This window comes from Urocitellus parryii, chromosome 12 (assembly GCF_045843805.1).
Source record: "Urocitellus parryii isolate mUroPar1 chromosome 12, mUroPar1.hap1, whole genome shotgun sequence".
In the NCBI taxonomy this organism is placed as follows: Eukaryota; Metazoa; Chordata; class Mammalia; order Rodentia; family Sciuridae; genus Urocitellus; species Urocitellus parryii.
This window is the reverse complement of record NC_135542.1, coordinates 55,752,524-55,777,910: the sequence shown is the minus strand read 5'-3', so window position 1 is coordinate 55,777,910 and position 25,387 is coordinate 55,752,524. Positions and strand designations below refer to the sequence as shown.

The 25,387-nt window shown below is 33.5% G+C and overlaps 1 protein-coding gene across 1 annotated transcript in view; it reads left to right on the top strand.

Annotated features, from left to right (window-relative positions):
- The window catches only part of Memo1 (mediator of cell motility 1), a 117,744-nt gene that overhangs the window by 62,971 nt on the left and 29,386 nt on the right, over positions 1–25,387 (top strand). Inside the window, exons 3-6 of the mRNA XM_026385916.2 lie at positions 2,800–2,868; positions 10,354–10,466; positions 12,629–12,740; positions 24,985–25,127. Of these exons, the coding sequence (XP_026241701.1) occupies positions 2,800–2,868; positions 10,354–10,466; positions 12,629–12,740; positions 24,985–25,127 (437 nt within the window). The remainder of the gene's footprint in view (positions 1–2,799; positions 2,869–10,353; positions 10,467–12,628; positions 12,741–24,984; positions 25,128–25,387) is intronic.

The following is a 25,387-nucleotide window of genomic DNA, read 5'->3' as shown; positions in this document are numbered from 1 at the left end:
AAAAAAAAGTATGGGCTGGGGATGTGGCTCAAGCGGTAGCGCTCTCGCCTGGCATGCGTGCGACCCGGGTTCGATCCTCAGCACCACATACCAACAAAGATGTTGTGTCCGCCGAGAACTAAAAAATAAATATTAAAAATTCTCTCTCTCTCTCTCCTCTCTCACTCTCTCTTAAAAAAAAAATAAAAAAAATAAAAAAAAAGTATTAGAAATCTCTTGATTATGATCCTCCTTTCATGTAGTTGAATTCTTCATGGTGGGAGCATAAGAGGGATGGCAGACTCAATGATTGATCTTAAAATAGCACTGTGCAATGTATTTTTCTGTCCACGTAAGACCAGTTCAAGTTGCTTCTTCTCTCCCTGCAACTGTTTTCTCTTTACTTTCATAAGACTTCTAAGCCTTCAACTTCAGAAAGGACTGAAACTATGATATCTGACTTCCATTATAAAACATTATTAACTGTGTGTTAATTGTGTTTTAAAACTTTTATCCTTTTCTGCAGTCTTAGAGAGTATATGATTCTGTTAATTTTCTTTCAGTTTTCAGGCTTATTGCTTTTCCTTCTCGATAGGTCCCTTCCCCTTTTCCTTCAAACATGTAATGGTCTCTTATGGTAGTGAAAAGCATGGGTTCTAGAACACTACTGTTTGATCTTAAATCCTGGCTTGGAAATATACCATGTGTTTTTCAGTAAGTTTCTTAATCTCCCTGCTTTTAATTTCTTTATCTGTAAATGAGAAAAATGATAATTTCTATCTCATATGAGTATTGATATGAGGATTTAAATGACTTAATACTTTGAAGTACATAAAAGTACCTGAATAATAGTACCTTAGTACCTTACTAATAGCATTTAGTAAATATTATTGCTATTATTGTCATAATCTTCCTCCTTTTCATCATCTTCCCCCACACTTGGTCACTAAGATGTTTTTCTTTTATTTTTTAAACTATAGAGCATTCATTTCTCATTTCCCACTGGCATGGCATTGGTACCTCACGCTTTGCTATATATATCATTGCCACAGTTTCCAAGGGAGGTTTTGTGTGTGTGTGTGTGTGTGTGTGTGTTTTAAACACCTCTTGCTTTTAATCTATCTTTTGTGCAAATGCTTTTCAGTAGTAGACTAGTGATAATTTCACATTGTCACTTTTCTACTCAAGAGTGCACAGTATTTTTTCCCCCCCAGTATTTTGTTTTATCAAGGCCATGTTCCTCTGCTTGACTCCAGCTTAGCATTATTCGGGCCAGTCTTGTGTTTTCTCATCTATATCATGCATGTGGACATTTGTTTATGTTCTTCTTTCAGCTTGTATGCTCTTCCTTCATGTTCTTACCCTTCTATGTTTTTATCCTTTCTATGCTTCAAGAATTCACTGTTTCTAAGAAGCCTTTCTGGATGGTTAAGGAATAAGATGCAATACTGAAAGAAACTTACACTAGAAATAGAAAGTTAAGGTTGGTCCTTAAATTTAAGAGTGACAAGTAGGTAGGAACTAACTTCTGTAAGGTGGTTTATGAAATGGAGGTTGGTGTGTTAGTCAACTTTCTGTTAACACTAGCAAACAACTGGTATAATCAATTATGAAAAGAAAAGGTTAATTTTGGGTCACAGTTTTAGAGATTTCAGTTCATGATTAATTGGTATTGTTGCTTTTAGGTCTTTGATGAGGAATTATACTGTGGGAACATGTAGCAGACCAAAACTGCTCACTTCATGGCTGGGAAGCAAAAGAGAGAAAGAAGAGACCAGGATTCCGTGACCCCTTTTGAGGGCATATCCCTATTGATTTGAAGACCTCCTACTAGGTCCCACCCTATCCAAAGGTTCTATTGCCTAACAGTAGCATCAATTTGGGAACCAAGCCTCTTAAAGCATGAACCTTTGGAGGATACTCAAGATCTAAACCACAGTAGATGGAATGAGTGGTAACAGAAAGCAAAGCAGTGTTGAAATGATGACATGTCCTTGAGGTTTGAGATAGACCAAAATCTGAGATGTCCTTGGGTTTGAGATAGACCAGAGAGAAGAGCCGGGTGGAAAACACACACTCACACATACACACACACACATGCACACACAGTAAAATTTTATAATAAATGAGTATGTATGCAGTATTTTTCCTGTAGAGCCAGTTTTTAAAACATTTACCAACATATCACTGGCAGCATACTAGGAAGTAAGCACTAAGGAAAGTGACTGTGACTATGACTTACATACCCAGAATGAATCAAGAAAGAAAAATGAGGTCAGGGAAAAGTCATTCTGTTGGTGATAGGAGAACTGGTTAAATGTTGAAACCAGGTGAAAGGGAAGAGTAGTATTGAAAGAAAATGAGAGACCTAATACATATAGGGTCAAGTCAATTCCTTATCGTTAAAGATGGAGAGAATTATGGTAGTTGCAGGTATTTGTTTTTGTTTGGTTTTATTTATCCTTGGGTCTTACCATTGTTTTGTAATAGTCTGCCAATGTTGCTGTAGAGGAATTTAAAAAACTCATGTTAATAGTGTTAAATTAGCAATTTTAAGTAAGCCTTGAATGTCTATAAATTTAATTGTCCTTTAGGCCAAAAAATTTAAAGAATATATTTAAACTTTAAAATTGCTATACAGTGTAGACCAGATATGTGTTCTATTATCTTCTAGAGGTTGCATTGTTAACTACATTGATCTTTAATCTATGCACTTAATTCTTTTATGTTTAGTTATTACATTTCTTTGTAAAGTTTTTTTTCGGAATATCTTCATTATGAACCTGATCATTAAATTTAAGCAATCATTTTATTTTGTAGCCATGCAGGATATACGTACTGTGGATCTTGTGCTGCCCATGCTTACAAACAAGTGGATCCATCTATTACGTAAGTAATGTAGTTTTAAGTGGGTGAATTTTGGGAATTATATAATAATTGTTGTGTCTTAGAAACCATTTGTTTTTCGTCTTCCTTATTGTTATCCTCTCAATTAGAAATTTAATTTTTTAATGAATATTATTATATCTTACATAGATTAGGAAATCTTTAGTACTCTTTAGTACTCTTTTTCTTTCTCTGAACATTTGTCTTTGGTTGGTAAAATGTTTTATTATGAAACTATTAGAAAATTAAGTATTTTGGTTCTTTTCTTTTCTCTCTCTTTCTCTTTTATTTTTAGGAGTGGGGATTGAACCCAGAGCCACTTAACCACTGCCACATTCCCAGGCCTTTTTAAAATATCTTATTTAGAGGTAGGGTCTCGCTTAGTTGCTGAAGCTGGCTTTGAATTCACGATCCTCCTGCTTCAGCCTCCTGAGCTGCTAGGAATACAGGCATACATGGTGGCTGATATTTTGGTTATTTTTCTTTGAAAATCCGGAGGTAAACATTTTTAAGAAAAATGCAAAGCCCTTAGTTCAATTTGAATCATCTTTGTAAATTGTTATAGTTTTAAAATTGTTACTGAATGACTCACTTTTTATTGATAGGAGAAGATACTTGATATATTTTAGAATCTCACAGTGAATTTCTATGGTATTTGAAGTATAATAACTCTTGATGATTCAACAAGGGCTTTCAAATTAGGTTCCTACTCACCCTATACTAGGGATTGAACCCAAGAGTGCTTTACCATTCCCAGGACCCTCCCTCCCCCTTTAAAAAATATTTTTTTATTTATTTTTAGTTATAGGTAGACACAATATCTTTATTTTTAGGTGATGCTGAGGCTCGAACCCAGTGCTTCACTCTTGGTAGGCGAGTGCTGTACCTCTGAGCCACAATTACAACCCCCACTCCCTTTTTTTGGTTGTTGGGGATTGAACCCAGGCCTCATGCATGCTACACAATCACTTTACCATTGAGCCATATCTCCAACCATTCCCCTTCCTTTTTTATTTTTTATTTTGAGACCAAATCTCACTAATATGCCTAGACTGGCCTTGAACTTGTGATCCTGCTGGCTTAGCCTCTCAAATAGCTGGGATTACAGGTATTTACTACTGTGTCTGGCTGTAATTAGCTTTTTACTAAACTTTTTGGGCCTAATTACAATACATTATACTCCATGTATGTATCATATGTCAAAATACACTCTACTGCCATGTGTTTCTAAAAAGAACAAATAAAAAAATAGTTTCTGGGAAGTTGAGATTAAGTAGTGTATATTTGTTTAAAATAAGAAGCTTGTGGGGCTGGGCTTGTGGCTCAGTAGTGCTTGCCTAGCACATGTGAGGCTTGGGTTCAATCCTCAGCATCACATAAAAATAAATAACACAAAGGTATTTTGTCCATCTACAATTTAAAAATATTAAGAAAAAATAGATGTTTTTGAACTTCCAAAAGTTTCTACTCTAGATTGCACTCAAATTCCTTAATTTACTGACTAGTATTTTATTTAAGTAGTTAACTTACTCCATGGTCCAGTATGAGGCTCCAGTCTGTAACGTGAGATGTACCAGCTAACTGTATGTTAACAGATAAAAATGATCATTTTAATTCTGTCAAATGTTGATCTTTAGGCAAGCCTGTGACACTAGAGATAGAGCATAGTCACTGAAAGACGACATGCATACCAGCTTTTGAGTTTGCAGTGATCACCTTTAGCATGCTCCTTTGCCTTCGAGCAATTTGTTCAAATTTTCAAAAACACTGCTCTTTTAAATTTTTATGTGGTGTACTCTGCCATTTTTTTATTTAAATAAAAAATTTAAAAAAGCCCTTGTTGAATCCTATAAGAGTTATTACACTTCAAATACCATAGAAATTCACTGTCAGATTCTAAAATATTTCAAGTACCTTCTCCTGTCAATAAAAATAAGTCATTCAGTAACAATTTTAAAACTATAACAGTTTACAAAGATGATTCAAATTGAACTAAGGGCTTTGCATTTTTCTTAAATTTGTTGAAAATAAATTTACAAATTTTTATTAGTAAATATTTCCACATGAACTTTTGCTTAGTCTTGCTTGCTTCATTTATGTTTTTGAGGAATATCTTTAACAAATATTACTTGATACATATTTAATACATACAGTCTTAACTAATTTATTCATGAATGAGAACAAATAGAAATTAAATTGAGAAGATTTTTAGGGGATTCTGTAATTTGATCTGGGACTATAAGCCAGATATAACCAAGGTTAATTTAAATAACAGCTTTTCCCCAAACATTTCTGTATTTGGCAGAATTTTTATTGCTGATATCTTGTGCTAGAGAGATCCCTCATTATCAGATTTGCCTTAGGAACATGTTGAGAAGTATAGAGTCTATGTTGATAGAAATGGAAAGCATGAATTAAGTAAATTGGTGGAAAATTAGAATGGAAGGAAAAGGAAGAAGGATAGAGGGAAGAGAGTAAAGAACAAAGAAGATAAAGGGTGTGATCAAATTTATGTAATTAGCGTATAATAATGGAATTCTGGATCATTAAAATCTCAGATCTAAGTGTAAAATTAATAACTGATGGTCATAGTTGGACTCTTTTGGTTATAGGAATGTACCACCATGCCCAACTGTACAATAAGTTTTTTTAAGTAAAGATTTTTTTGGGAAAAAAAAAATCTAGTTTAGTTCACAGGTCATTTTCACACAGATGTTTTCCCTGAGATTTATTTACATATGCAGCTGAAATGCTTTATGCATTTCCCACCAAAATTGAATGCGTTGTATTATGCAGAGTATTACGATTTTTTAAAATTTATATTTTAGTTGTACATGGACACAATACCTTTATTTTATTTATTTATTTTTATGTGGTGCTGAGGATCGAACCCAGGGCCGCACTTGTGCAAGGCGAGCACCCTGCTGAGCCACAACCCCAGCCCTTAAAATGGGTTTTTAAGGCTCAAGATTTTTAATGAAATTAAGTGAAACTGACTTTAAAAAATTAATGGGTAGTGGGGCTGAGGTTGTGGCTCAGTGGTAGAGCACTTGACTCGCATGTGTGAGGCTCTGGGTTTTGATCCTGAGCATCACATAAAAATAAATAAATAAAGGTATTGTGTCCATGTACAATTAAAAAATATTTTACAAGGTTAGTGTGAAGTAAAGGTGAAAAAAAAGACTTCTAATACATAGATTTGATTATCCTGACCAACTTCCTAATATGCAGCTTTATCTATCTTCATTTTTTAAAATATGCATTCTCATTTTTGTACCATAAGGGCAAATGCCAACACAATGGAAAAAGCAGATATCTTCCTTGTATTATTATGAAAATTGTTTTAGTTTTGTGTACTACTACTTCAGAGGTCCTTGGGGAATATCAATAATTCACAGTTCACACTTTGAAAACTGCTGTAATGGACTTTGAGTGATTTGATTTAAATTGTGGGAAAGGTATTGGGGAAGACATCTCTGCAGAACTCATTTTTAAGCCATCCAGCCAAGAAAAGGGAATGATGACTTGTAAAAACTTTGCAGTAGGCAAAGTTATGTGTCATCAAGTATCTATAGCATTAACAATCATAGGGACTAAGAGTAATATAAGAAGGTTCAAGTTCATTCGAGACCTTAAGTCCTATTTTGAGGATTTTAAGTTTTTATCCTATAAGGGAAATGAAATGATCTCTGTTTCAAAAAGACCACTTTGGCTTTTTAAGAAATTTGAAAATGGAACATTAGCTGAGCATGTTGTCCCATACCTATAATCCCAGAGACTCAGAAGGCCAAGGCAGGAGGATTGAAGGTGAAAGGCCAGACTGAGCAACTTAGAGAGACCTCGTCTCAAAATAAAAAATAAAAAGGGCTTAGTGGTAAAGTTTCTTTGAGCTTAATCCCTAGTACTGCAAAATTTTAAAACGAGGAACATTTAATGAATTTCTTTTCCATATTGATAGTGCAGAATCTTTTCCTATTACTTAAACTCTAAGAATCCAGAATTTGGAATGTACTTAGGAAGAAACTGGATTTTAATTCATATTCATATTCATTTGCAGGAAAACCAGCAAAAAAGGAGAGAAAAAGGAATCTTTTTTGAGGCCATATGACATTTTATTCTTTAAAATATCTCAACTTCCTATGAAATACATTTAAAAAAATTACATATATTCTAATTGTTGGAATAAGTAGTTGAAAAAATATTCATGAGGTCAGACATTCAGCTTGTATCAGGCACACATACTTATCATAGAAACTCACTCCATATATGAATTCTCTGGAGCTGTCATGTGAACTACATTTATTTCTGAGAGAATGCCTGTGATACCCCTCCCCCTATTATTTCATTTAAAAAGTTTCTTTTCCCTGGATAGTAACAGTTATGATTTGCTAATATGAAAAAGCTATTATTCCCTTAAAGACAAAGCTTGCATTTAATTAAAAAGAAGGAAAATGGTAATATTTCAAGTGCCTGTATTAGTCATTTGTTTCTCTCCAAAATATTCCTGTGGCCTTAGTGTTTGTGTTTATGGATCTAGCAATTTAGCAAAAAATAAATAAATAAATAAATGCATGAACTTTAATGTATACTCTTTTTTTGGTACCAGGGATTGAACCCAGAGGTGCTAACCATTAAGCCTCATCTCCAGCTCTTTTTAAATTTTCTATTTTGAGACAGGGTCTTGCTAAGTTGTTTGGGACGTCGCTAAATTGCTGAGGCTGGCTTTGAACCTGTGATTGTCCTGTCTCTAGCTTCCCAGGCTGCTAGGATTACAGGTGTGCATCACCATACCTGGCTCATATTCACTGTTGATTTTCTTTTGTTATCATTTAGCTAACCAAAGAGATCTGTTGTGAGATTACTACTGGCTTAATCTGCCTTTTTTGCTTCTTTTTCATGAAGTCTGATTTTATTTTTGCATATGTCACTTTTAAGGCTTTTATATTGATGGGACTTAAACCTTTTTTTTTCTTGTTACCTCATTATATCAAGAGTAGAGATTAACTATGTTGATTTTCGGGTGAGTTTCTACCAAATTACAAAGAATCTGTTGGTAAAACAGTGGTTTATTCAGATTAGTAGGGTCTCTTTGGCCTTCATGTGAACTGGGTTTGACAGAAAGGTAAGCAAGGCAAGTAATCATTATCAGAGGAGCTGATTAGGTTCCAGCATACCTCCAGTGTGTATTTCTGGAGCAGTACTTATCTGCTAGCCTTGAGGATCCTTTGTAATTATGAAATTTATCTATATGGCTTTAAGTTTAGATCAATACTTAATAAAAATATAATTTCATATTTTAATTCTATATCCTAGATTTTCTAGGAGTGTTCTGAATATAAATGTTATATCTCTTTTGTCTTATCATAAATTCATTCCTCAGTCAGAAAAATATGCCCCTTTTCATACTTGAGTCTTCTCTTTTCTCCCATCCTGGGTTTCTCTATGTTGCCCAGGCTGGAATGGAACTCCTGGGCTCAAGTGTTTCTCCCACTTTTCGGCTTCCCTGAGTAGCTGGGAATATAGTGGGTGTGCGCCTCTGAGCCTGGCCCTACCTTATTGATTTTTGGTTCATGTAATACTTGGCATTAATCAAGTGAACTAAACATTCCTGAGTGACTATTATATATGATCCACATTAGGTTTTAACTTTTTTTTAAGAGAGAGAGAGAGAGAGAGAATTTTTTAATATTTATTTTCCTGTTTTCGGCAGACACAACATCTTTATTTTATTTGTATGTTGTGCTGAGGATCGAACCAGCACCACGTGCATGCCAGGCAAGCACACTACTGCTTGAGCCACCTCCCTAGCCCTAGGTTTTAATTTTAAAAAATTCAGAACATTTGTGTGTTGTTAACATATGAGAACAGAATGATATCTCTTGATTTTGTTCATTTAGGAATCTTGACTTTTTTCCCCTGAAGTGTTTATTGGTTTGATGATAGAGGTGGTGACAAGAAGTAAGGATTACAATGCTAATAATAGAAGGGAGAGACATAGTCTCTGATCACAAATGGCTTGAGCATGAAATCTTTATGTTTGCTATATGACCTCTTGAGGTTTGGGGACGCCAAACTGAGAATCACCTGCCCACAACTTTCTTATTTTCTCCTTTCCTTCCCAGGATATGAAATAACATATAGCAAACAATGGGTTAATATCCTTTAGCTTAGTAATTCAATTTTATCAAAATAAATACAGTGTTAAAACACAACATTCATGGTCATAAGACTAAGACACATTTCTTAGTCTTTTTCTGTTAAGCAATGAGTAGTACTTAATTTTCTAGGTATATAGGCTCTCATCTAATGCTTCCTTCTCATAGTTTTACTGTTTTGAGTCTAATTTGTTTTTTGTCTGTGTGTAACGGGGGAAGATTGGTTTATATGAATCTTAGAGAACAGAGAAAATGGATAGTTTTGGACTTTAGACTGTAGGGCTGGTTTGGATGTTTGAGATAAAATGAGAGGAAGTTAATTTTATTCTTGGTGCCAGGTAAAGGGATTACAAAGATTTAAGCTACAGCTTAGCCCTTTGCTTTTCTTTAGGTAAGATTGTAGTGCAAATAACACCATAACTAAGTTTCTTTGTTTTTGAGAAGGACTTCTACTTAAATGAGAATAGAGAAAGCTTATTACATGGAATTCTCAACAAGATGCCTTTTTTTCTTTGCCAAGAAAGAAATGTAGAAATAGTTTTACCATAATGCCTCATTGTTACTGTTGTTTTTTGTGGGTTAGAATTTTATATCATTTTAATTAAAATTTTGGTGGATCTTAGGAAGTGTTAGACTTTTGAGACTTTTGATAACTGAAATGTTTAAAATTCAGTTAAATAAATCTTCTAGCTATTAAAATACCGAGATGATTTTATGCATAATAGGTTGTTTTACTGTAAAGATTGATACTTAGTTTTTCCGAGTATTGAACATGATCTTTTAAAAGCCTTCTAACATAAAAACAGGGACAAGGAATTGAAATTAATAACTGAGAAGTATTAGTTTCCTAGGGCTCATGTAACTTAAACAACAGAAATTTATTACTTAATTTTTTTAAACAATTCTGGAAGTTGGAAGTTCAATATCAAGCTGCTGGTAGGGTTGTTTTCTCTGAGTCTTTTTTCTCTTTGGCCTGTAGATGGCTGTGTCTTGGTGCCTCTTCAGATAGGACTCTAATGTTAGTCTCTCCTCTCGTTATGTAGGGATAGCAGTCATATTGATAAAGCTCCTATCCTCATGCCCTCATTTTTAATTAGCTCTTTATAAAGATCTTACTCCAAATCCAGTTGTAGTCAGTGTTGGGAGTTGGGACTTCAACATGTGAATTACATAGTCTAGCTTTTTACATTAACAGTTGGCAATGAAAGTAGTCAAAAAGGGAAAAAAGTAATTATTTAGGATTACTTATTTTCTCCCCCTTAGGTAATAATATATTAGGAAAGGTTTGTATAGAAGTACAATTGTTCTATGTTCTTTGTTGCATATCTCCTAGCCGGAGAATTTTCATCCTTGGGCCTTCTCATCATGTGCCCCTCTCTCGATGTGCACTTTCCAGTGTGGATATATATAGGACACCTCTATATGACCTTCGTATTGACCAAAAGAGTAAGTATAAAGAAATCTTATAGCTTTTAAATAACTAAAGATCTTTTAATGGAAATTTTAATTGAAAAACACAAACATGAATATCATAATAGCTGAACTTTAAAAATAAAATTTGTTGTTAACTAATCTGTATAAAACAATAACACAGAAAAAAAAAACAAACAAATCCCTAAAAGACAACTAGTGTTTTCCTGCTAAAAACAAAAATCTCTTCAGATCCACTCATCTCAATACTGCAGTGGCTACATTTATATTCAGGGAAGTATCATTTGCTCATTGTACCTTGAGACAAGAAGTTAATGTACATTCAACTTAATAATTGGGCACATTGGTCTACATTTGTGTAGATCACTTTTCTCTCAAATAGATAATGGAATTAATATATTTTATGTCTTCTCTAATGATTTTAATGAGGCAGGGAGAGCCTATAGTTATGAAAATCTAAAAGGTGCTATAGAAATCTTAAATATATTTTGTTTTTAAATGTATTATTTTGGTTTAGTTTTTTTCCCCATTGGGTTTCAGAATTCACATTTTTATTTAATTTATTATACAATAGATGTGTAAAGTAAAATCTTTTGACTTATTTACAAAGGCTTTTTGGGGTTGTGAGGAAGAATGATTTAAAATATACAGAACTGTGTAGAGAATAGTATAAAAAATACTGATGTACTCATCTTCCACTTTACCCACAGTTATCCTTCTTTCTGAACTCAATTTACCTTCCCCAAGTAATCATCTTCATGAACTTGGGGTGTATCCTTCAGTTTGTTAAATTATATTGTAAGATTTTTATGGATGCTGTTGTTGATTCAGTAAATTTTGTAACAGTTCCTTCTGTAGAATGAAAGATTCCAGGTACAAAAGAGATGATTAGCTCATTTTCATTTTTTTAGGTTTCAGTTTTCATAATTTGAGGTTTTAAAATTTGATTAAATTGAATTTTTTTGCATTGTTCATTTTTTCCATAATCTGAGGTTTTGAGTATCATAAAGTGTTAGCAGTTTGTTGCTGGGATGCATCTTATTAATGAGACTGAAGAGTTGCTAACTTTGCTTCTTGAGATGGTTCTAGGAAACACACTTTACTTTTTCTTTTTTTGTGGTGCTGGGAATTGAACGCAGGACCTTGTGCTTTACCAGCTGAGCTATATCCCCAGCCCCACACTTTACTTTTAAAAGCTTATTGGGGCACTTGGAAAAGTATGGTTTTGTGAATTCTACCAGTGAAGAAATGGATAAGTTTTCATTAGATCTAATTTTGTAGAAAAGAGATCATACCACCATTTCTTTATTTCTTTGATAACCCATTTAAGGATATAGTTAGAATATTCTTTTTTTTTAAAAAAAATATTTATTTATTTTTGGTTAGGCACAATACCTTTATTTTGTTTATTTATTTTTATGTGGTGTTGAGGAACGAACCCAGGGCCTTGCGCATGCTAGGCAAGCGCTGAGCCACAACCCCAGCCCTAAAATATTATTATATCATCAAAATTTTATCTTTTTCTTGTTCTATAGTATCCAGTTTTAAGCACAGTTCATGGGAATTACTAGGTCTGAATTACTAGGTCATTTTAAGTTAGCATGGTGCTGTGACGAATTTGTCTTTTGATCTCTGCCACAAGCTTAATTTTGAATTTTGAGAAAAATAGCATTCCTAGTAGGAATTTTCTGATTGTAGAATGAGGGAAACCTGGAATGTAAACTAACAATACCATGTATTTTATTAAAAAGCAAAGCAAAACTCAAAAACTATATTGTTAACCTTAATTGTAAATAGATCAGTGATTTTTGTCTATTACAGTAGGAATTGTATTTAACTGTTCTTGCTAATATGTCCTGATTAAAATCAATGAATAGTCTAGATCCAGGTGATATTAGAAATGATGAACTGATGAAAGTTTTAAATTATTATTTTTTATATGACCATGACATATAAATATGATAAGTTTTTTGTGTATTATTATTTTAGCTAGCACATGAGCATTAGTTGTTCTCTCTCTCTTTCTCTCTCCCGCCCTGCCTCTCAAACCAAAAATGGAGAGTACTATGTGGTGCTTTTGCCTCTTGCCAAAGCATGTAGCTTTGTGTGAGTGGTTGGAATCTCACAGGATACAGACATACATTAATATATTTGTTTTAATATATTTTGAAATCTAGTTTACGGAGAGCTATGGAAGACAGGAATGTTTGAACGCATGACTCTACAGACAGATGAAGATGAACACAGTATTGAAATGCATTTGCCTTATACAGCTAAAGCCATGGAAAGGTATATTGATTAATATAAGAAATCCTAGATGTTAATTTCTTTGGAATTATCTTAACTAAGGTATGATAATTATTAGAGTAAGGACATTAACATTTTGTTATTTGAGATGAAATAAAATTTGAGGTTGCATTTTCTTAATGTGGATTGATGTTGATTTTAAGTAGTTTGCCTATGAAGGCTAAACATATAAATTGATGTGGTATTTTTTTAGGTAGAAAGGTTAAAAAAAAAAAAAAACCCTGTAAGTGTGGTTTGTTGTGTGTGTATCTTGGTTTGCCTGGTATTCTTTAGACATTTCTATATCTTAGAATAATAATTATATTCTTTTGTGGTACAGTACTATAATTAATCATTATATTTTAGATTTGGAAATAACTTTGGAAGGCATTTATTTCAGTATATGAATCTTTTATAATATACTTTACAGATCATTATTTTATTCCCACTAAAGATCTTCCTGTGATGTGGTACTAATTAGACCATAAGCACAATGATGATAGGAACAATATCTGTTTTCCTCTCCACTGTATACTATAGTGCCTACCACTTTGCCTAACAGAGTCATTAATTTATTTCAGTATAATGAAAAAAATGTTAAGAAATTTCTTTTTTCTTTTACTGTGGCATTTAAATTAGAAACACTTCTCATTTGTAGGTCATATTTATTACTTTCTTAACATGTATTTAATATTTCATATGTAGTTTGACTAGTTACAAATATGATGAGATTATTCCATCTTTGGATCTGTTCACTGTATTCTTCTTAGTAAAGTATATGGTTCATAGTAGATTGCCAGTACATATTGATTAGGTATATAGATTAATGAAATCTAAAATTACATTAACAGTTTTTATGCTGATGTGGCTTACTTACTATTGGCTAATGTACTTATGATCAGCTAAAAATTAAGGCTTTTTCATACTATTAGGATGGATTGTTTTCTCCATCAGAATTTTGTATGGTATCTTTTTAATCCTAATCGTGTATAACTTTTCACTTTTATTTAATTTGTTTCTTGTTGGTTTTAGTCTGTTATTATAGTCTTTTTGGGTTTTTATATTCAAAGTATTATTTACTTCTGTTAGTCTTTTCACAAATGATAATCTTGAGTAATTATATTAAGCTGAAGTTTCCAAAAACCAGTGTAATATTAAATTATAATTTTAGATTGTCTTATAATGTATTCTAACTTCTCAGAAATTGTGAAACCATATATATTTCTTCTTTCTTGGATTGTTGATATAATCACAGGTTCTCATTCTTCACAAAAGACAGAAAAATTTCATTTGCTGAAATATTTCTATATTTTATCATGAAAAAAACCCACATTTTTCTCTAAATAAATTTCAGTAGTACAACCAATACACTGACAGTACCCTAAAGGAGATTTTAACAAAATAGCATTTTTGTTATTATTTCAAAAACAAAATAGGAAATGAAATTTAGGAAAATAGAAACTTGAAACCAATATTCATATTTCTTCTTTATACTTTCCTCTCTTGTAAATAGTATGAAATAAACTAGTCCTGTGTTACATTAGAATCTCTAATGCTACCTTTATTTTTAAAAATCATTATTTTCTTGTGGTACCCAGTATTGAACCCAGGAATGCTTTATCACTTTTATTTTGTGATGGACTGGTTAAATTGCTGAGACTGACCTTGAACTTACAATCCTTGTCCTCAGCCTTCCAAATCCCTGGGATTGCAGGTGTGGTCCCTATACCTGGCACTAATGCTCCTTTTAGATACTGTCTAGTAAACATTTGTATTCAGTACCTGAATACAAACGTTGTATTCACTACCTGTGTCAGTTATCTGTTACTGACCGACAAATTATTCCAAAATGTAGTGGCTTAAAATTATAGCTGTCTTATTGTTTACAATATTTGGGTCAGGAATTTGGGCAGGTTGCACCATGTTCTGGTCTACAAGATGTTGACCAAGGTGGCTTAGATGGGTAATAGGGTCCAAGATGGCCTCACTCATATGTCTGGGGCCATGGTGTTGACTTTCTGATAATATTCCTCATTTGTTCTCCTGGTGGCATCAGGTTAGTATATGAGTGAGGCTTTGGAGTTGCTCCTCTTAATTTGGAGACTGTAAACTAAGAAGACAAGTTACTCCTGTTTCCCTTCAACCCCTTACTCCACCCCTACCATATACTCAGTATACTATGATTTTAAGAGAGGCATAGTTGACCACAAATAGATATTTCTTATTGGAGGATGAAAGAATAGAAACCAGGAAGGATCATATACTAGTCTGCAGGACAAAATAATTCTGAACTCTAACCAGGGAACAAAGACTATCCCATGACTGTATCTTGGTTCTATCTTCTGTTATTGGTTTAATAATTCATTATTTTTCTCATCTTTTGACTGGGGTCCTTTGGGCTATTGGTTTTATTCCGAGTCATTTTATTTTCCTTAAGAAATTGGCCTTGTTTGCACCTGAGAAGTGGTCTCAGTCTGGTTCATGTATGTACCAGTTTGAAAGTCTAGAGGTTTATTTCATTTAGAGCAGTGTTTCTTCTAGTTCTGATAAATTTCCTTACACACTATGGATATATACCAGATTATAAATCTACTCCATTAGACAAAGTTTATATCCAGAATTCTTTATGAAACTGGACTCTCTCTACTTGGGATTCTAAGTTAGAGTTCTATAAATTTGTTTTTGTCTCTTTTTGCAGTACTGGAGATTGAACCCAGGCTTGGTGCATGCTAGGCAAATGCTCTACCACTGAATCCTCCTGCCTCAGCCTGTCTGGTAGCTGGGATTATAGGCTGGTGCCACCATGCTAAGATTCCTGAAAATATCTTTAGAAACCCTTTTGTTTTCCTGATAAGGTGTTTTACTACTGCCTTAAATCTTTCTGAGGGCTTAACAGAGAAGCTTAAAGATGCCTTCTTTTTGATGATCTTGCCATGTTTATTGGCAGTGCTCTGGATTTGATCTTTGAGCTCAGACTTCCTTCTTTGATGGTCTTTTGCTGACTAAGAGACTAGTCATGAGAAAGTTATTTTTTCAACCCTGTTATTCTTGGTTAGAAGTATTTTTCTTTAAGCACCCCCCACCACCAAAAAAAAAAAAAAAAAGAAAAAAATAATGCTAGAGGCATCACAATACCTGACTGACTTCAAATTATACTGCAGAATTACTGTAGTAACAAAAATTGCATGGCATTGGCATAAAGCAGACACACAGACCAGTGGTTCAGAGTAGAAGACACAGAGACAAATACACACAGATACAGTCATTTGAACCTTGACAAAAGTTCCAAAAACGTATTTTGGAGAAAAAACAGCCCCTTAAACACATGATGCTAGAAAAACTGGTTATTCATATGTAGAAGAATGAGACTAAATCTTTATACTTTTTACCCTGTACAAAATCAACTTAAAATGGATCAAAGACCTAGGAATCAGACAGAAATTATACAACTCATAGAAGAAACATAGGGTCAACTCCCAACATTGGGAGTAGGCAATGACTTTCTCTTTAGAACCTCTAAAGCTCAGGAAATAATGTGAGGAGTTAACAAATGGGATGACATCAAATTAAAAAGCTTCTGCACATCAAAGAAAACAATTAGGAATATGAAGAGTGAACCTACAGAATGGGAGAAAAATCTTTGCTAGCTATAAACAAAGGCTTAATATCTAGAATATATAAAAAACTCAAACTTAACACCAAAAAACATATAGCCCAATTAATATATGGGCAAGTGGACTAAACAGACATCTATCAAAAGAAGAAATACAAATGGCCAACAAATATATGGAAAAATGTTAGCGATTAGGGAAATGCCAGTCAAAACTACACTGAGATTTCATCTCATTCCAGTTACATGGCAGCCATCAAGAATATAAAGAATAATAAATGCTGGAGAGGATGTGTAGATAAAGAAACACTTTTACACTGTTGGTGAGATTGTAAATTAGTACAACCACTCTGGAAATCTGTATGGAATTTCCTCAGAACACTAGGAATGGAATCACTGCATGACTATATACCTCTGTATTTATCCTAAAGATTTAAAATCATCATACTAAAGTGATACATCCATACAGATGTTTGTAACAGCAAAATTTACAATAGTCAAACTAGCCTGTAAGTGGATGAATGGTTAAAGAAAATGTGGTATTAATACACAATGGAGTTTAATTGAGCTGTAAAAGAATGAAATTTGAAGGAAAATGGATGGAACTTGAGAATATTATGTTATGCAAAGTAAGCCAAACTCAGAAAGTTAGTGGTTGAATGATTTCTGTCATGTGAAAGCTGGAGAGAAAAAGGGAAAATGAAGGTTGGGGGGAATCTCATGAAAACTAAAGGGAGATCAGTAAAGTATAGAGAAGGGGTCAGGGGAAACTACTAGGGAATGATATTGGTTAAATTATATTGTTACATTGTGTGCATGTATGTATGTAGATACATAACAATGAATCTCACCTTTATGTACAGCCATAATGCATCAATAAAAATATGGGGAAAAACTATAAAATACCTTCCTAAAAAGAATAAATAAATTTTAAAACATGTATTTTTTTGGGGGTTGGGGTTGTGGCTCAGAGGTGGAGGGTGTGCTTTGCATGTGTGAGATACTAGTTCTATCCTCAGCAGCACATAAAAATAAATAAAGGTATTGTGTCCATCTACAACTAAAAAAATTAAAAAAAATGTATTTATCTTAAATTCTGCTTATAAGTTAAACAGTTCATTTTTCAGCTTAAGTTTTCTCCTTGTACCTTCTAATGTTTGATTGTAATGTAACCACTATTTCCAGGATATTCCATGTGGAAATGTCCTTAGTCAGATCTACAGGTCCATTAGGTATATTTTTAATATTCTGATTTACTTCATGTGACAGTTTTGTTAATTGTTCTTCCAGTATACAGTGGGAGTCCTGCTTCTTCCAGCCTCCTTGAGCAGTTTCCTCATTGCTCTTTGTTTCCATTGTCTCCTTTTTGTCCTTTCAGCTTCCATTTGCCTCTTGAGTCTCAAAAGCCAGTGTGATGTATTGCAGGTTTCTGCTATAGCAGCATCCCTGTTTCCAGATACCAGTATTTTGTTTGTTTGTTTTGTCCCAGGTATTGTTGGAGCAAAAGAAATCACCTCATCCTGCCAGTTTTTTTGCTCATGATTTTGTGGGTTAGAAATTTGGTCAGAGGTCAGTGGAGATAACTTGTCTTTTGCATATGTTGCGAGTTGAGGCAGATTGACGGAGGCAGAATGCTCCAAGATGCTCTTTGTTCCTGCCTGGCTGTGGTGCTGGTTGTCTCCTGAGGCACCTCGGTTCTCATCTGTCTTCACTTGTCACTCATCTTCCAGGACTTGTCTTTCGTATGGCCTCCCCTCTCCAGTAGGATAGCCTTGGACTACTTTACATGGCAGTGACCCAAGTAGATAAAACTCCCTTATCAAATAAATATTCTAAAAGCCAAGTTCCCAGATGCTAGCCAAAGGCTAGTTTTATAGACAGGCCCTTCTAAAGATTATAGCATATGGCCTGGTATGTTAACGCTCCTGTAAAACTCCCTTCTTTTCTCAATTCTAGGCTATCATATTGCCATTCCAACTCTTTGTATTTTTACCTCCCTTAAATGCCATTTTAATTCTTATTATAGATTAGATTTGTACTGGATCTTAAGATTTTACTTTGCTTTCTGATTGTAAGCCTCATTGAAGGTCTTCAGATATTAGAAATGGTCAGAGAAAAGTTAAGATGTGCCTGTGTAGTTAGATTTTAAGAGGATGGAATGGCTTAACTCCAGATATAGAAAAAAGCCTGAGAGTTTCTTTCTCACCAATTTAATAATAGTCACATGAGCAGTGCCAGTTTCAAGTGTGTTTTTATTCTGTGACATTTATACCCATATTTGTGTATTTCTGCATGTTTTGCAGTTAAATCTTATTTGGTGGCACTATTGAAGTTTTAGAACAAATGTATGTTGGTTCCCTTTCACTGTTACCTACACATCATTGAGAGAACATTTTTTTTTTTTTCAGAATTATAGAACAAGAAAGAGTTCTGGAATAATAGGTAAAAATTGCTTGTTTGTGGTAAAGGAACAATTTAAGTTTCTGTGACCATGAAAAGAATGCATAAGATGTAGCAAAAGACATTTGAGAAGACGAGAATGTATTTTATTTTTATCAGAGTAAAGATGTTTTGTATTTACCTAAATGTATTTTGTTCCCCCATTTTCTGTGAATGTTTTCTAACTAAAAGGGGAAGAGAATAAATCTCAGTGGTATTAGTGACAGAGAAAGAATAGTGAATAACTTTTTGTAAATACGATTTTATTTAATTTAAAATATCAGTTTTAAGGTTTCAGTTATTTGTATGCTACTAATTAAAAATTACTACCAGTTAAATTATATTTTCTTATCACTTGAAATATTTATATTAGAATTCACATTTTTACATTAGAATTTTTATGTTGTGATGAGCATTTTCATACTGAGTGACAGTAAGAGTGGTTTTGCTTGTTTAAAAAAAGAATGTCCCACTGTTGGTTCTAGGATTTTAACTCTTTTTAGTCTGTTATATGTCTTACATATATAATTTTTTGGCAATAATGGTTTAAATCATAAGACAGAAAAAGAAGGGATAAAATGTTCCTTTTCATTACCAAAGTGCTCACAAGAGCCCCGTGTGGTAAGGATTAATTATTTGATTTTTACAGATGACAGATTGAGGCTGAGGGTAGTAATCTGCTGCAGGTGGCATAGCTTGTAGGAGGGAAAGGTAGATTCTCCTTTTCCTTTCTCCCATAGTTTTGTTGAGGTATAATTTACATAATACAAAATTCACCAGTGTAAAGATTTAATTCATTGATTTTTTTTTGAAGTAAGTTTATTGAGTTGTTCAGATGTTCTCCCAATCTAGTTTTAGAACACTAATCTAAAAACAAATCTCCTGTCCAATTGAAGTAATCCCTGCTCCCACTCTCAATTTCAACTAACGAATGATCTGCTTTCTATTTCTAGATTTGCATTTTCTGAAAATTTCATATAAATTGAATCATACAAAATGTCTTTTGTAACTGTCCTTTTTCTCGTAGTGCACTTTTTAAAAAAAATTGTTTTTAGTTGTTGATAGACCTTTATATATTTTTTAAATAATTTTTTTTTAGTTAGATGGACACAATACCTTTTTTTTTAATTTATTCTTTTTATGTGGTGCTGAGGATCGCACCCAGTGCCTCATACATGCTAGGCAAGTGCTCTACCAATGAGCTGTAACTCCATCCCCATAGTGTACTGTTTTCGAGGTTCATTTATGTTGTTGCATGTATCAGTAGTCTATTCCTTTTTATTGCCAAATAATTATTCCATTAAATGAGTGTAGCACAATTTATTTATTCATGTACCAGTTAGTGGATGGTTAAATCATTTCCACTTTTTGCTGTTATGAGTAATGTTACAAACATTCTTGTACTCTTTATGTCAATATGTTTTAATTTGTCTTGAATAGTTACTTAGGAATAGAGTTACTAGGTCATATAAAGTGTCTGCAACATTTTGTTTCTAGGAACAATGCATGATGGTTCTAGTTTTTCCACATCCTGGACAATAGCTGTTACTGTGTTTTTGATTAAAATCATTCTGATAGCTATGTAGTGCAATCTCATTGTGATGTTACTGTTACTTTGTATCTCTCTAATGACTAATGATGTTGAGCAAATTTTCATGTGCTTATTAGTCATTTGTTAATTTTTTTCATTTCTGTATTTTATGTGAAAAATCTATTCATTAGTTTTCCCCAATTTTAATTTACGTAATTTATTATCTTACTGAGTTGTAAGAGAATTTATATATTCTCTGTACAAGTTCTTTATTAGAAACAGAAAAGTTTCTCTCCTTATATGATTTATTAATGAAGAACAAAAGTTTTTAATTTTGATGAATTCAGTTGTCTTTTTTATGTATGGTTTCTGTTTTTGGTATCATGTTTGGAAATCTTTGTCCAATCTAAGGTCACAAAGATTTTCTCCTTTTCTTCTTGAATAAGAGATGGCAACATATAGCCCGTGGAATGAACCCATCTGACTCAAAGCTAGTTTTCATAAATAAGGTGTTATTGGAACATAACCACACCCATGGATATACATACTGTCTGTGCCTGCTTTCCCTCTAGTAACTATTGTGTAGTTGCTGTGGAGACCATATGGCCCAGAAAACTTAAAATACTAACTTGATGGTTCCTTGAAAAAGATGTTTGCTGACTGGTTAATTTTTGTATATGATGTGAGGCAAAAGTGTGTGTGTATATTTGCGTGTGTTGATTTTTTTTTTTTTTTTTGCATATGGACACACAGCTGTCCCAGTATTGTTTGTTGAAAAGATTTATATGTAATGACTCATTTTCTTCTTGTTGCCTTCAAGATTTCTTTCTTTAGTTTGTAATGAATGGTTTGTTTAATAGGTGAGGATTTCTCTGTGTTTGTTCTATTTTGGATTTCTTGTACATTTTTGTTTCTATGATATTTGAAAAGTTTTATTTCATAAATTTTACTCTCCCCATTCTGGGACATCATCCCATGTATGCTGGTATATTTGGTGTTGTCTACATGTCTGTAGTGTCTTTTAGTGTTTTTTCTACTGTTCTTCTAATTGGATAATTTATCTTTGATGTCAATATTTACTCTTAGTCTAATATGAAATCTGCTCTTCTGACTGTCTAGTAAATATTTCATTTCAGTTATTGTACTTTTCAATTATTAAAATTTCTACTTTTTAAAATAGTTTGGATTTCTTAGATAGCCCCTATTTTTATGTCATGTCAATATGTATTTACTTCTTTAAGCGTAGTTTCCTATAAAAAATTCTTTAAATATATTATGATAAATTTTTGAGGTCTTTGTTAAATCCAAGATATGGTCTTAGATATAACTTGCTAGTGACACTCCCTCACCTCCCATATGACATGTTTTACGTTTTTTTCTTGTGGCTTATATTTTTTTCTTTGAATTGGACATTTTATATAGCATATTATACACATTCTGGATTCTGATTTTATTCACTTCCCCTTCTTCAAGTTGTGTTTATTTAGAAACTTGTGTGAAATTCAACTGTAGAATTTGTCTCCCACCATGCACTATTATTGATGTGTCTTCCAAGCTCTTTGAAATTGCATATTTTCATTTTTTGGTTTGACTTTCTGGGGCTTGCACCTGTGATTACATGGTTTAGTATTGGGAAATGACTGATTGTAGTTTGTGCCTACGTCTTTGAGCCACTAAGGCTCTCTCTGCTGGTGGATTGTGTGTGCTTAGGAAGCACACTCGGTGTTCAGTCCACTTTCATGTTTGCCTCTTTCTCTTTCTATTGAGTTTTCTTATATCTTTCTGTGTGGTCATACAAAATTTATTTCCTCTCTATCTCCCTTCCTTCCATCTGTGGTTGTACCCAGGGCCTCATATGTGCTAGGCAAATGTCCTACCACTGAGACATGCCCAACCTTCATGCAGAGTAGCCAGGTTGTGTTGCATGTTTGATCTCTTACATTTCCAGTTTCCCCTCTCCATTCACTGAGCCTTCTAATTAGATGACATTTTGTAGTGAGCTTGGAACCTATTAGGTGTACCCTGGGCATATGTGCAAACTTGTAGTCAATAAGGATTGTGTGAAAGGCATAGGCCCTTTTCTTAAGGATCTGTCCGTTTTCAGAATCTCACTGTTAAATTTTTTAGCTAGTTCTCAGATTTGCAGCTTGCTATAATGGTATAGCAACTGTAGGCAAAGAGAGATGCAAGTTTTTCTGTTTTCCACTTGGTATGAGTTTTCACTCTGTGCTCCAAATCAAAGTCATCCCCATGTGCCAATGAAGCTGCCAGTTTTCATGGTCGACTTCACTTTAATGGAATTTTCATGTCCATGGAGCTGGGTTAGGACATGGAGGCAGCTTCTGGTAAGATGCCAGATCTGACTGTACTTACTGAGACGTTCTATTATTTGTCACGAAAGAACTTCTCTTGTGTTTTTTTCCCCTTTGGTTGATAATAAGAGCACAAAAATTGTTGGTTTTGATGGTTAAATGCAGTTTTATAGTTGTTTTTTGGGGCAGATTTTGTACTTCACTGGGAAGTTTTTGCAACTTCAGAATTTGGATTTTGAAACCCAGGAATAGTACATTTGAAAGATACATGCTCTTAGTTCTTTAATTTGTGCTTAGTCTGGAGGATAGTGTACAAGCAACTTTTAAAAAAGGAGAGATGACAAAGAGGGTTGAATAGATGAGACTTGATTGAAGTCAGAAGTTTCTCTGGAGGATAAGACTTTTTCTTCTGTATAAATAGATTTGCAAGCTCAAACTGAGGTTAAATGAAGGGCTTGGTACCTTTTGTGGAGAGCAGATGTCTTACTTCTTCAAAGAAACAACTCTTGTTCTTCAAAGTCAACTACAGCTGACAAAGCACCTTTATTATACTGTTCTTCACTTAATACAATTTTGTGAAGGTTTTGTATTTATTATTTTGCATATAAGCAAATAAATTTTCAGATTGGGGACTTAGCCATACTCTTAATATTTGTGTGTAGTAGGGATTGTACTTAAGCCCATTTCTTCTGGCTTCTCCTTGTTCCTTTTTTTCTTGCTTTGGGATTAGGTATTGAACCCAGGGCACTCTACCACTGAATTGCTATATCCTCAGTCCTTTTTATTATTTTGAGACATGGTCTAAGTTGCCCAGGCTGGCCTTGAACTTGTGATCCTCCTTCCTCAGCTTCCCAAGTAGCTGGGATTATAGATATGCACCATCTTGCCCTATTTCTTTGTTCTTTATATAACTGATTTCCTACCATGTCATAATTTCTTCCATATTCTTTAATGAAATTAGTCAATTTATTTATGTAGGTAGTTCCTGAGGTTAGAATAATTTCTGACAGTCTTACTGAATTTTTATTAGAAGCTGAAATTCTTTTCTTTGAATTGATAATCACCTTTCAGTAAATGAAGAGCCCCTATTTGTTCCAAATAGTAATTTAGTAAACTATTAAAGAGTTAGAGAATGAGAAATCCCGTGGCAGCTTCCTCTGCCAGCTTCCTTTTTTTTTCTTACTCCATAGATGCAGATTGTGCCCAAGAAGCCCCTGCATTGCAGAGGGACTGGAGATCTGTATGATCTGTTTATTTCGCAATTGACAAGGGTAAGGGGGCCTCTATGGGGGAGGTGTGTGGGTGCCCTGAATTTAGCTTTATGTAGTTAGCCAACATTTATTTTGGGATTACTAAAATTTAGAGTTTGGGAAAAAAATCTTTTATAAGTTTCGTTTGTCCTGTATCAGTTACGTGTCAGATTTTCATATTAAAAAGCATTTATTATGATGGTATTTTTTAAAAGTCCTGTTTTGAACAAGTCAGATAAACATGATTTATGCTTCTGAAATTCTAAATCTAAAATAATTTAGCAATATTAATAATATTGGATATGTGTAAGTAAAATTTCATTACAATAAAATATTTTAAAGGCTTTAGATAAACAGCACGTTGATAGTTACTCTTTATTAATCTGCTTTGTTCCTTTTCCGTAAATCTGTCAATTTGTAGAGCAAAAAAGGGACTTGTGGATGTTCATAAACATTGTGGGTGGGTGTGATGTCTTTTTCTTGATGCTAGAAATTAATACTTCCTTGAATTCTTTGTTTACCCTGATGCCAATGAAATTTGAGATGTATCTTCAGGCTGGCTTGTATATGATCATTAGGATAAGTGTAAAAGTGCAGTTGGTGGATCTTATGGGTGCCAAGATTAAGTTTTGTAGGTCTCATGTGGCAGGTTTATAGAACAAGTACCAGGAATGGGTATATAATAAGATGATATTAAAACAGGTAAGAATTGAATGCTCTTTTAAAAACAGAAGGATCAGGCAGGTGATTGTAGTCTTAGAGGGTAGTTGAGAAGACTTGAATTGGTGATCGACTGATGGGTTTATTTTTGTTTTCAGGATATTATTATGCCTGAGAGTAAAATAGCTTTGCTTACCTATGTTTGTACATTTCTGTGACTTTAAATAGATACGTCTAGTATTCTGTGCTTTTCATATTTTTAAAATTGTCCTCTTTCAGCTTTTAATTTTTAGATTTTAATAAATTAACAATTATGTATCTTATTACTGCTGTTAATAAATATTCCAGTTTCTAGTATCAACAATTTGGAAAATTATTTTTATTCTTAAACATCTTAAATGACTTTTTTTTTTCTTCTTCTTCTTCTTCTTCTGTTTTCTTTAAGCCATAAGGATGAGTTTACCATTATTCCTGTACTGGTTGGAGCTCTGAGTGAGTCAAAAGAACAGGAATTCGGAAAACTCTTCAGTAAATATCTAGCGGATCCTAGTAATCTCTTTGTGGTTTCTTCTGATTTCTGCCATTGGGGTAAGTTCTAGATTTTAACATATCATGGTAGATACTATGTACTTGTGGTTAAAGGTTATTCAAAGCTCTGATTATCAGTTCTTTATCACTCTCCTTGGAAAGTTTTACTTTTAGCAGCAGTGTTTAAAAATGAATAAAATGAATAAAAGTCTTTTGGTCATTTAAAAAGAATCAGACGATAATAGTGGATTATGGACACATTTCCAAAGGCGACTGGTATAATTGGATTCACACTGTGAGGGCATCCTTTTTCTAGATAC